This window comes from Scyliorhinus canicula, chromosome 6 (assembly GCF_902713615.1).
Source record: "Scyliorhinus canicula chromosome 6, sScyCan1.1, whole genome shotgun sequence".
In the NCBI taxonomy this organism is placed as follows: Eukaryota; Metazoa; Chordata; class Chondrichthyes; order Carcharhiniformes; family Scyliorhinidae; genus Scyliorhinus; species Scyliorhinus canicula.
The window spans coordinates 55344166-55356660 of record NC_052151.1 but is presented as its reverse complement, the minus strand read 5'-3'; the positions used below and the strand labels follow the sequence as shown (position 1 = coordinate 55356660).

Below are 12495 nucleotides of genomic sequence, written 5' to 3'. Positions count from 1 at the left end.
TTCCTCATTGGAGGAGAATTTCAACTCAGGCCGCATGGCTAATTTAATTAATTTGGGTTGTCTCTGCATTCCCTTTCCCAAATATTCATACTTATCATGTTTGACCAGTTTATTTGACTTCTTTGAAAATGTGACATTGTCTCTTTGGCAAGAAGAATAGAAAAGCTAAATATTGGGCGGAATTTACCAACCACCCCGCCAGGTGTTTGTCGGTGGCGGAGATTTCCTGGTAACAGTCGTGAGACCGGTAGATCCTGCTTCCAGGCCATCTCCGCTACCGAAAAACACCCGGCGGGGTGGTTGGTAAATTATTGTAAATTATTTAAATTCAGAGGGTCTGCAGAATGCTGCAGTACAGAGGGATCTGGGTGACCTTTTACATGAATCAAAAAAGCATGCAGGTTCAGCAAGTAATTAGGAAGGCAAACAGGATGTTGGCCTTTATTACAAGGGGGATGGAGTGGAAAAATAGGGAAGTCTTGTTGCAACTATACAGTGCATTTGCGGGACCACATCTAAAGTACGAAGCACAGCTTTGGTCACTTTACTTAAAGAGGGACATACTTGCGTTGAAAGTGGTTCAGAGAAGGTTCATGCAACTGATTCCTGAGAGTATCCAAATTGGATCCAGAATAGGCTGAGTGGCAGGAAGCAGAGGGTGATGGTCAGGGCTGTTTTTCTGACTGGAAGCCTGTGTACAGTGGGGTCCCACAGGGATCAGTGTCGGGACCCTTGTTGTTTGTGGTTAATATAAATGATTTAGATATAAATGTAGGAGGGTTGATCAGTAAGTTTGCGGAGGATACGAAAATTGGTGAGGTGGAAAATAATGAGGAGGATAGCCTTCGATTACAAGAGGATATAGACGGGCTGGTCAGATGGGCTGATCAGTGGCAAATGGAATTCAATCCAGATAAGTGTGAGGTGATGCACTTGGGCAGGACAAACAAGGCAAGGGAATACATGTTAAAATAGTTAGGTGATTGTTTTTGACCGGCGCAGACTCGATGGCCGAAGGACCTTTTCTGTGCTTGATGATTCTATGACTGTATGAAGGGTTTGTCTTTTCAGGATGGGTTGAGCAGGTTGAGCCTATAATCATTAGAATTTAGTAAGAAGTTGTACAACACCAGGTTAAAGTCCAACATGTTTGTTTCAAACATGAGCTTTCGGAGCACTGCTCCTTCCTCAGGTGAATGAAGAGCTATGTTCCAGAAACATACAAATTCAAAGATGCCAGACAATGCTTAGAATGCGAGCATTTGCAGGTAATTGAATCTTTACAGATCCAGAGATTGGGGTAATCCCAGGTTAAAGAGGTGTGAATTATCTCAAGCCAGGACAGTTGGTAGGATTTCGCAAACCCAGGTCAGATGGTGAGGGATGAATGTAATGTGACATGAATCCCAGGTCCCGGTTGAGGCCAGACTCATGTGTGCAGAACTTGGCTATAAGTTTCTGCTTGGCGATTCTGCGTTGTCGCGCATCCTGAAGGCCGCCTTGGAGAACACTTACCCGGAGATCAGAGGCTGAATGCCCTTGACTGCTGAAGTGTTCCCTGACTGGAAGGGAACATTCCTGCCTGGTGATTGTCGCGCGATGTCCGTTCATTCGTTGTCGCAGCATCTGTATGGTCTCGTCAATGTACCACACTTCGGGACATTCTTTCCTGCAGCCTATAAGGTAGACAACGTTGGCCGAGTCGCACGAGTATGTACCGCGTACCTGATGGGTCATGTTCCAACGTGCAATGGTGGTATCCGTGTCAGTGATCTGATCTGTCTTGGAATTAGAAGCTGGGTCAGTGAATATACGTCTTGCAGAGATTGCCATGGCAGGGTTGTGTGGTGTCGTGGTCGCTGTTCTGAAGGCTGGGTAGTTTGCTGCAAACAATGGTTGGTTTGAGGTTGAGTGGTTGTTTGAAGGCAAGTAGTGGGGGTGTGGGGATGACCTTGGCAAGCTGTTCATGTTCATCGATGACGTGTTGGAGGCTGCGAAGAAGATGTCATAGTTTCTCCTCTCCGGGAAAGTACTGGATGACAAAGGGTACTCTGTCGGTTGTGTCCTATGTTTGTCTTCAGAGGAGGTCGGTGCGGTTTTTTGCTGTGGCACGTTGGAACTGTCGATCAATAAGTCGAGCGCCATATTCTACCAACTGTCCTGACTATAGACATGGATGCGCTTGTACGAACGGGATATGGCGCTCGACTCATCGATCGACAGTTCCAACACGCCACAGCAAAAAACCGCACCAACCTCATTCCCCACCCATCTGGCCTGGGTTTGCAAAATCCTACCAACTGTCCTGGTTTGAGACAATTCACACCTCTTTAACCTGGGATTACCCCTATCTTGGATCTGTAAAGATTCAATTACCTGCAAATGCTTGCATTCTAAGCATTGCCTGGCATCTTTGAATTTGTCTATATATATGTTTCTGGAACATAACTCTTCATTCACCTGAGGAAGGAGCAATGCTCCGATAACTCATTCACCTGAGGAAGGAGCAATGCTCCAAAAGCTAGTGTTTGAAACAAACATGTTGGACTTTAACCTGGTGTTGTAAGTGGTAAGTGGTGTTGTAAGACTCCTTACTGTGCTCACCCCAGCCCAACGCCAGCATCTCCACATCATTAGAATTTTGAAGAATGAGAGCTGATCTTATTGAAGCATATAAGATTCTGAGGGGCTTGACCGGTTGAATGTTGGAAACATGATACTAAACCTGGGGACTCAGTTTAAAAATAAGGGTCCCTCATTTAGGGTGGAGATGGGGAGAAATTTCTTCTTTCAGAAGATCCTTGGTATTTGGATTTCTCTTTCCCTGCGAGCATTAGAAGCTGGGTCAGTGAATATATTTGAGACAGAGGAAGACAGATTATTGATAGATAAGGGAGTCAAGGGTTATTTGAGCCCGGCAGCAAAGTGGAGTTAAGGGTACAATCTGATTTACTGTGATCTTATTGAATAATGGAACAAGCTCATAAATAGCCTACTCCTGCTCCTCTTTCTTCAGTTCTTACTGCAGGTACTTTGAGAAAAATAATTTGGAATAAGAAATGGTTTGGAAGGCAAATTAGTTCACACAACTCCAATTTTATTAAACAAAACCAACACATAAATAAGCATTTGTTAATAATATGCCTAATATGTTGTACACACAACAAATGGTAGTTACTATACATATTGCACAGATAGCTGCTACAGGTTTGCTACATACACAACAAAAAGTACATTCACAAGTCACAAAAGTACTGAGAAGATTCAAGTGTAGAGGATGATATTCTTGCCATTCAATTCAGTTTTGTACAGAGCATTTCTAAGAGTAAGTCATTCATATTCACTTTGCCCAGGACTGGCCTGAAAAAAAGTTCTGCGACAGAAGTAGCGCTGACCATTCTGAGGGTGGAGAGAATCAGTAGAATTCGAGCAAACCTCGCCTGATCTCCATTATTCACCATGCTGACAAATTCATTCAGGGTGTGCTGGGCCTCTTGTTGCAGGGCCAGGATGTACTGAGGCATCCTTAAACTAGGAACATCTGTAAGACAGGATAATGAAGGGTTATGCATAATTAATATGGAAGGAATTAGATACATTCACAGATACTCCTGTGTTATGTTCTGAACGTCTCTGTGGTTCAAATTAGTTTCCTGTGACAGCACTAGTGGGCAGTATTGTATGGGTTTATACTCCCTGCTCAATATTCAATTCAGCTAAAGTCAGTGGGAGTGAAATTCCCACTGGCATTTAAATTTAAAAATTGAAATTAAAAAGTGAATTTAAAAATGTGCGGCGTACAAAAGGCAACTGATGCGTTATGTGATAATGCCACATCCAAGTTGATTTTTACCCCATGTACAGTAAACCTAAAATCTTTTTTTGCTTCTTTTCTCACAATTCTATTTAATTGCTGATAACCTGGCCGAGTTTGGCAATTCAATATATCAGCAGTCATCACCATGAATCCGCATCCTTTCATTAAGCAATGCGTACCTCCTGACCTTCAAGTAAATTTAATTGTGCTAGTTGAAAATTTATTTAGTTCAAGTCCAATTTAAAACTATGACATAAAATATATTTGTTCAAATATTTCATGTTAGAAATGTTAAAGAAGCGATTTATAAAGAAAACTGGGTAAGCACGGGAGGGGCCAACCCCATCAAGAAAAGATATCAAGCAGAGACTAGCTGCATCACCACAAGCGATGAGTGAGAAAAGTAAAGATCCCGACACCTCAAGCCATGCTCATGAATTCCTCTGAGCTGGAGCATTAGCAAAGCCTGACCCTGAATCACTGGACTGACCACCTTTTCATTATATGAATAGTGCATAAATTGGAATGGAATCAAACAAAGAGAGGAGAAAAATGCAAAGCAGAATGGGAAGAAAAAGTGTTTCTAGTTGGACCAGGCTGTGATATTTTTCTTCACACCCCCTCACAACCTTGTAAAGTATGGTATCAACCTTAAAGAATGTTTTTAAAAATCAATTGCATGCCAGTTTCTTGACATGATGGAGTAGAAATTTATTTGTGGCATTTTTAATCAATTGATTAATATGTTTGAGTCAGCCTGTCTGCATGTGTAAAATGTGTTGATTTTGATATGATAGTGAGCATTGAAATTTCACGTGAAAGCATTAATAACTTACTTTAAAAATACATAAAGGAATTTCTATATTTAAAATAACAAAATGAGGCAAGTGTATCTAACACCTAACATATTAATCCTACTTTAAGCTTCCCACTTTTTAATCTTTCTTGTTTAAAAACATGTGGCACTTCTGCAAGTATCAGAGGATTCTATGTTTCATACATTTGAAGCAATTTTTAGAGAGTGCAAATTACTTCATTTTTCTTTCTGAATTTCTTCCCTTTCTGTTCCTCCATGAATTTCAAATCTCATATGTGTAATTATAATAATTGTTTATTGTCACAAGTAGGCTTCAATGAAGTTACTGTGAAAAGACCCTAGTCGCCACATTCCGGCACCTGTTCGGGAGGCTTGTAGGGGAATTGAACCCGTGCCGCTGGCCTTGTTGGCATTACAAGTCAGCTATTTAGCCCACTGGGCTAAACCAGCCCCTATTATGTAAAAGCGTCTCCACCATAGAATCATGGAATTATGGAATCATAGAATTTACTGTGCAGAAGGAGGCCATTCAGCCCATCGAGTCTGCACCGCCCCTTGGAAAGTGCACACTACTTAAGCACACACCTTCACCCTATCCCCATAGCCCAATAACCCCACCTAACCTTTTGGACACAAAGGGGCAATTTAGCATGGCCAATCCACCTAACCTGCACACCTTTGGACTGTGAGAGGAAACCGGAGCACCCAGAGGAAACCCATGCAGACATGGGGAGAAAGTGCAAACTCCACACAGACAGTCACCCAAGGCCAGAATTGAACCCAGAGCTGTGAAGCAACAGTGCTAACCACTGTGCCACCATGCCACCCATGAATGACTGATCAGCATGTGTATGGTGGAGACAAAGATCATTTTTCTCTTCTTGCTCCACTGGAAACACAGTAGGAAGAGGACAAACTTGTATCACATTTCTTGGTTATATAATATATTTGTGTTGCAGCTTACAATGCTCCTCCTGCCTTAGGTTATTTATTTTAAGGTTTTCTTTATTAATAGCCTCGATTGCATCCAACTCTCGTCTTTGTGTAATTGATTGTGCATCACCGCCCTTGAAAGTGGATAAATCAGCAGGGACAAATGAAATGTACCCTAGGTTGTTAAAAGAAGCCATGGTTGAAATTGGAGATGGTCTGACCAACATTTTCCAACCTTTACTGGATACAGGTGAGGTGCCAGAGGATTGGGTATCTGTGAATGTTGTACCTTTGTTTAAAAATTGGAGACCAAATAATTACAGACCAGTCAGTCTGACCTTGGTAGTGGGTAAATTATTGGAATCAATTATGAAAGACCAGATAAACTGTCACTTAGAAAGCCAGTGTTCAACCAAAGACAGCCAGCATGGATTTGTTAAGGGAAGGTCGTATCTGACCAATTTGATTGCATTTTGTGAGGAAGTAACAAGGAAGATTGATGATGGTAGTGGCGTTGATAGGGGCAGGGATTCTCCGAACCCACGCCGGGTCAGAGAAACCCCGGGAGGGTGCGAGAATCGCGTCCGCGGCCCCAACGCTAGCTTACCTATTCTCCGCCGCCGATTCTTGGGCGCCCGTGGGATCGCCGCCGCGCCAGTCGGGGGCCATTGAAAGTGCCCACTGCGGCAATTCGCCGGGCCTGACGGGCCAATTGGCCACCGAGTTCGGCCGAGACCCACGTGGGTTACTCAGATACACACGGAGGGACCTGGAAGGAGTGTCTGCGGGGACTGTCCTCGAGGGGGGGGGCGGGGAGATCTGATCCCGGGGGGGGCCTCCACGGTTGCCCGGCCCGCAATCGGGGCCTACTGATCGGTGGGCGGGTTGGTTCCGTGGGGGCCTATGTTCCTCCGCACCGGGCTCCTGTCGGGCTCCGCCATATTGCCTGGGGACCAGTGCGGAGATGGGAACTCACGCGCATGCGCGGAATCACGCTGGCCGCAGCGCATATGCACAAACTCGCGCCGGCCGTTGTGCGCTGGCTGGAGCTGCGGAGACCACTCCGGTGACGACCTAGTCCCCAAGGGACATGAGAACATAAGAACGAGGAGCATAAGTAGGCCATATGGCCCCTCGAGCCTGCTCCGCCATTCAATGAGATCATGGCTGATCTTTTGTGGACTCAGCTCCACTTTCCGGCCCAAACACCATAACCCTTAATCCCTTTATTCTTCAAAAAACTATCTATCTTTATCTTAAAAACATTTAATGAAAGAGCCTCAACTGCTTCACTGGGCAAGAAATTCCATAGCTTCACAACCCTTTTGGGTGAAGAAATTCCTCCTAAACGCAGTCCTAAATCTACTTCCCCTGATTTTGAGGCTATGTCCCTAGTTCTGCTTTCACCCGCCAGTGGAAACAACCTGCCCGCATCTATCCTATCTATTCCCTTCATAATTTTATATGTTTCTTGTGATGAATGTCTTGCTACTACAATTCACCACTGTATTGTATTATGTTGATGCCCTTGTGGGCTCCGCCTGTGGCTTCGCCCCCTTGAGGATGGTATATAGATCTGCAGCCTGTAGGCAGCATTCAGTACAGATCAGTCGCAGGCAGGCACAGATCTAGCTTATTAAAACCACTGTTCACTTCCACTAATCGTCTCGTGTGAATTGATGGTCGCATCATTTCTACAAGATCCCCCTCGCATCCTTCTAAATTCCAACGAGTACAGTTTCAGTCTATTCAACCTCGCTTCTTAATCCAACCCCTTCAGCTCTGGGATTAACCTAGTGAATCTCCTCTGCACTCCCTCCAGTGTCAGTACATCTTTCTCAAGTAAGGAGACCAAAACTGAACACAATACTCCAGGTGTGGCCTCACTAACACCTTATACAATTGCAGCATAACCTCCCTAGTCTTAAACTCCATCCCTCTAGCAATGAAGGACAAAATTAATTTGCCTTCTTAATCATCTGTTGCATCTGTAAACCAACTTTTTGAGACTCATGCACGAGCACACCCAGGTCTCTCTGTACAGCAGCATGCTTTAATATTTTATCATTTAAATAATAATCCCTTTTGCTGTTATTCCTACCAAAATGGATAACCTCACATTTGTCAACATTGTATTCCATCTGCCAGACCTTAGCCCGTTCACTTAACCTATCCAAATCCCTCTCCAGACTTCCGGTATCCTCTGCACTTTTTGCTTTACCACTCATCTTAGTGTCGTCTGCAAACTTGGACACATTGCACTTGGTCCCCAACTCCAAATCATCTATGTAAATTGTGAACAATTGTGGGCCCATCACTGATCCCTGAGGGACACCACTAGCTACCGATTGCTGAAGGGGAGCATTCCTCATTTTCGGGGACCGTTGACGCTGGAACGGTTGAACAAAGAAAAGAAAGAAAAGTACAGCACAGAAACAGGTCCTTTGGCCCTCCAAGCCTGTGCCGACCATGCTGCCCGTCTAAACTAAAATCTTCTGCACTCCCGGAGTCCGTATCCCTCTATTCCCATCCTATTCATGTATTTGTCAAGATGTCCCTTAAACGTCACTATCGTCCCTGCTTCCACCACCTCCTCCGGCAGCGAGTTCCAGGCACCCACTACCCTCTGTGTAAAAAAACTTACCTCGTACATCTCCTCTAAATCTTGCCTCTCACATCTTAAACTTATGTCCCCTCGTAATTCACCCCTCTACCCTGGGAAAAAGCCTCTGACTATCCACTCTGTCTATGCCCCTCATAATTTTGTAGAGAAAATTTTTCACTCCGGCGTCGGAACTTGGCCACGAGATTGGAGAATCCCGGCCAGGGTCTATGTGGGTTTTAGCCAGGCTTTTGATAATGTCCAACATGGCAGACTGGTTAAAAAAAAGCCAATGGGATCTCGTAAACTAGCCACAAAACTGCCTCAGTGGCAGGAAACAAAGGGTCATTGTCAATGGATGTTTTTGTGACTAGATTGCGGTTTCCACTGGGATTCCGCAGGGCTCAGTACCAGGTCCCCTGTGTTGTGCCGTATGTTTTAACTATATGGACCAAATGCTAGAAAATGGAATTTGGCTAGGTGGCTGGTTTTTGGCCAATTCAAACATGGTGGGACAATAGGGCAGCACGGTAGCATGGTGGTTAGCATAAATGCTTCACAGCTCCAGGTTCCCAGGTTCGATTCCCGGCTGGGTCACTGTCTGTGCGGAGTCTGCACGTCCTCCCCGTGTGTGCGTGGGTTTCCTCCGGGTGCTCCGGTTTCCTCCCACAGTCCAAAGATGTGCGGGTTAGGTGGATTGGCCATGCTAAATTGCCCGTAGTGTCCTAAAAAGTAAGGTTAAAGGGGGGGTTGTTGGGTTACGGGTATAGGGTGGGTGCGTGGGTTTGAGTGGGGTGATCATTGCTCGGCACAACATCGAGGGCCGAAGGGCCTGTTGTGTGCTGTACTGTTCTATGTTCTAAGTGGCAACTTTCTGTGTTGTAAACGTTCTTTGTTTCTAGATTCTATGCCAGGGGTGGGCAAACTTTTCCGTGCAAGGGCCACATTCAGAAATTCACAATTTTAAAGGGCCGCATAGTATATTAAGTAAAATAATTACTTCACCCGGTTATGATTCTTGGCGCCTCATATAGAACATGGAACATAGAACAGTACAGCACAGAACAGGCCCTTCGGCCCTCGATGTTGTGCCGAGCAATGATCACCCTACTCAAGTCAACGTATCCACCCTATACCAGTAAGTAACCAACAGCCCCCCCCCCCCCCCCCCATTAACCTTAAAAAAAAATAATAAATTAAAAAAAAATGTTTAAAAAATTTTTTTTTTTTTTAATGACTTGGTGGGCCGCATAAAGACCTTTGGCGGGCCGCATGCGGCCCGCGGGCCGTAGTTTGCCCACCCCTGTTCTATGCTATCCAGAAGTACATTTTATGTGTTGATCACTGTTTGTACGATGAAGAGCATTCTTGTATTAGCCCTAAATTTGCTTTTCTCTGGTTTGAACGTGTCTTTCCACTTGTCCTAAAGTTATGGCCTAGTTTGAAATAATATTCCAGATTTATCTTTTTTATGTCATTTCATTTTCAATATGGTTGACACCTCCTTTAAAAGCTGAGAAGCCCAGGTTTCTACATTATTTCCAACACACTTCTTCTGGCTGGCCTTTCACGTTCTATCCTTTTTAAGCATGGGCTCGGCCAAAACTCTGTTGCCCCTGTCTTCGCACACCAAGTCATCCTGATGTTCCCCTCAATAGCCTCACCTCCCCACATCTCGGCAATCTCCTCCAGCCCTACAACCCACCGCGATAGCTGCATTCTTCCTGTTCTGCCCTTTTCAGCATCCCTGATTTTACTCACTCCACTACAGGTAGTCTTGCTTTCCAGTTGCCTAGGCCCTAAACTTTGATTTTCCATTCCTAAACCTCTCTGCCTCCTTTTCCTTCTTTATGACGCTCCTTAAAACCTACCACTTAGATTATCATAGAATTTACAGTGCAGAAGGAGGCCATTTGGCCCATCGAGTCTGCACCGGCTCCTGGAAAGAGCACCCTACCCAAGGTCAACACCTCCACCCTATCCCCATAACCCAGTAACCCCACCCATCACTAAGAGCAATTTTGGACACTAAGGGCAATTTATCATGGCCAATCCACACACGGGGAGGACAGTGACCCAAGCCGGAATCGAACCTGGGAACCTGGAGCTGTGAAGCAATTGTGCTATCCACTTTGATCAACCATCGGCCCAAAATCCTCCTTATGTGACTCACTGCCAAATTTTGTTTGGTAATGCTGCTGTGAAGTGTCTTGGAAAGTTTTACTGTGTTAATGGTGCTATATAAATACGGGTTGTTGTTGCAGCTATTGTAGCCAAGAATAGTCTTATGGTTATTTTCTGAACTACTGCCAGGGCTTGACTGCTTCCGCTTGTCTAGCGGCAAGACCTCAACCTAGAAGTCAAGGTGTGGTTTAATGAGAGCACAATACAATCTCAGCATGATTTCCTCTGATTTGGACTGCTTTGGTTATATGTCAGAAGTTAATTTGTACTGTTGTTGCAGATCATCATTAAAATTGCAGCATAGGAAAAAGCCATTCAGCCCATTGTGCCAAATTGTAGCTGCTACTTCTTCAGCTGAAGCTATTTACTGTACTTGCATTTTCCTGCTCTTTCCCTTTTTTTATAGGTTGCCTGAGTTTGAATTTCAGCCTGTGTTAATGTTAAGCCCTTTGCCCTCTGGCCTCCACCAATGCCACTCTCAAGTTTGAGTGACTTTTCTTTACTCCACATGTTTCACCTATCCAACAAGTTTGCAATTTGGCCACATCATGAGGTTTATCAGCATGCTGATGAAGGATGGTGATTAGTTGTGAACATATGGGCCTGAACCCCGACAGCACTTGCAGTGGCAAAACCAGGAATATTCTCAATTGTTCAGCAGAAGACCATCAGATCCAATACAACTTCCGAAGTTTACAAGTTAGATGGATTGGCCAAGCAAAATTGTCCCTTAGTGTCCAAGAATGTGCAGGTTAGGCGGGGTTATGGAGATAGACCTGGGAATTGGGCCTAGTTAGAGTGCTCTTTCGGAGGGTTGGTGCAGACGCGATGGGCCAAATGGCCTCCTTCTGCACTGTAGGGATTCTATGGTTCTAACTCTCCACGACTGGACAGAATTTCTGGAGTGCAAGATGGATTAACCAGACTAGGAGCAACATGAGCAACCATTCCATGGTTTCACTTTTCAGAAATAAAAGAAATCTCTATTTTGTGAGGAATAATAATAATCCAAAAACAAAATAAGTCAGCTTTGTTATTGAAATTCGGTTTCTTTCTTACCTGGATTGAAAAGGGTGATGCCTTTGAGATATGCATACTCTTTGGTGCTGACATCCATGCTCCAGAGTTTCATAAGAAATATCTTCACTCTTTGAACTTCCGCCAGAGTGGGGACATTCAAGGCTGCCTCCTGGTTCTGCCCATCCATCACTTTCTGATTCAAGAGAATCTTTCTCAGCAAGCTGGGTGCCACAGCTTCAGCCACCTCAAAGTCTACTCTTTCCTGAGCTAAGCCCAGGACAAAGAGCGGAGTCCAGCAATTCTGCAGCAGCAGGACCTGATCGCCTTCCGCTAGCTGGCAAAAGGAGGGCAAGTTTTTAATGAAATTCAAAGTCTTTAGCAGCACCTCCAAGGCCAGCCTGCAAGTGTGTTCCGGCGTTTTGAGAACAACTCTCCTTCTGAGCTCACAGGAGCATCCAAGAGCTGAGGGGTGATGGTGATGTCGATAGTGGCAACAGCTTGATTCACTGGGATGATCTTTGTTGAGAATGCTGTAGAGTATGCTGCTGTGCGATCCCTGCCCACAGTGGCATTTATCAAAACTCACTGACTGGGATACGCAAGCCATTTTTAACTGCCTGCAATCCTTCTGAATCTTATCTGCCTTCACAGTCACTGAACTCTGCTTTTATAGGCTCAGAGTAACCCCTGCTGTAAAAGTACCTTGAACTTCAGTTGCCCTCGACTACCATTCAAAGACAAGCCAGGCGTGGCTGATCATTTCATTTTTTCCACTATGTTGATTGGTTACCTGATTTCTCTGAATGGCAGGACTGGTGAGAGCTTTATCTCGGCGAGGCTAATAGAGGATATGTTGTTGTTCACCACGTATGCTGCTGTGAAGGAGACATCCGTACCTTGGTACCAATGACCCCCTCAGGCTGCCAACTAAGGTGATGTAATTTTTTATAGTCAGGAGAGTTTTATCAAATTCTGGCTGTCCTTGAAAACAGCCAAAAACGCAACATGTTTATAGCTGTCAGTTCCATTTCCTTTTAAAGTAAATTATCCGGATGCCAATATTTGAAAGTTAAGTATTAAACTAGAGCGTGTGGCTGAAAATCTGTAGTGCCTGATACATTG

General features: G+C 44.6%; 1 protein-coding gene across 1 annotated transcript; it reads right to left on the bottom strand.

Moving 5' to 3' along the window:
* Positions 1 to 3076: 3076 nt before the first annotated feature.
* Positions 3077 to 12033, bottom strand: LOC119967156 (nuclear receptor subfamily 0 group B member 2-like). Its single transcript, XM_038799320.1, has 2 exons — positions 11413 to 12033; positions 3077 to 3541 (listed from the first exon to the last, which is right to left on the bottom strand). The coding sequence occupies exons 1-2, from the start codon at positions 11978 to 11980 to the stop codon at positions 3294 to 3296; spliced, it is 816 nt and encodes a 271-aa protein (XP_038655248.1). The 5' UTR covers positions 11981 to 12033; the 3' UTR covers positions 3077 to 3293.
* Positions 12034 to 12495: the final 462 nt, after the last annotated feature.

Coding starts and splice junctions, on each gene's coding strand:
- LOC119967156 (XM_038799320.1), bottom strand. CDS start 11,980: ATGGCTTGCGTATCCCAGTCAGTGAGTTTTGATAAATGCCACTGTGGG. Junction 3,542..11,412: donor CATCACCCTTTTCAATCCAG/GTAAGAAAGAAA, acceptor CCTGTCTTACAG/ATGTTCCTAGTTTAAGGATG.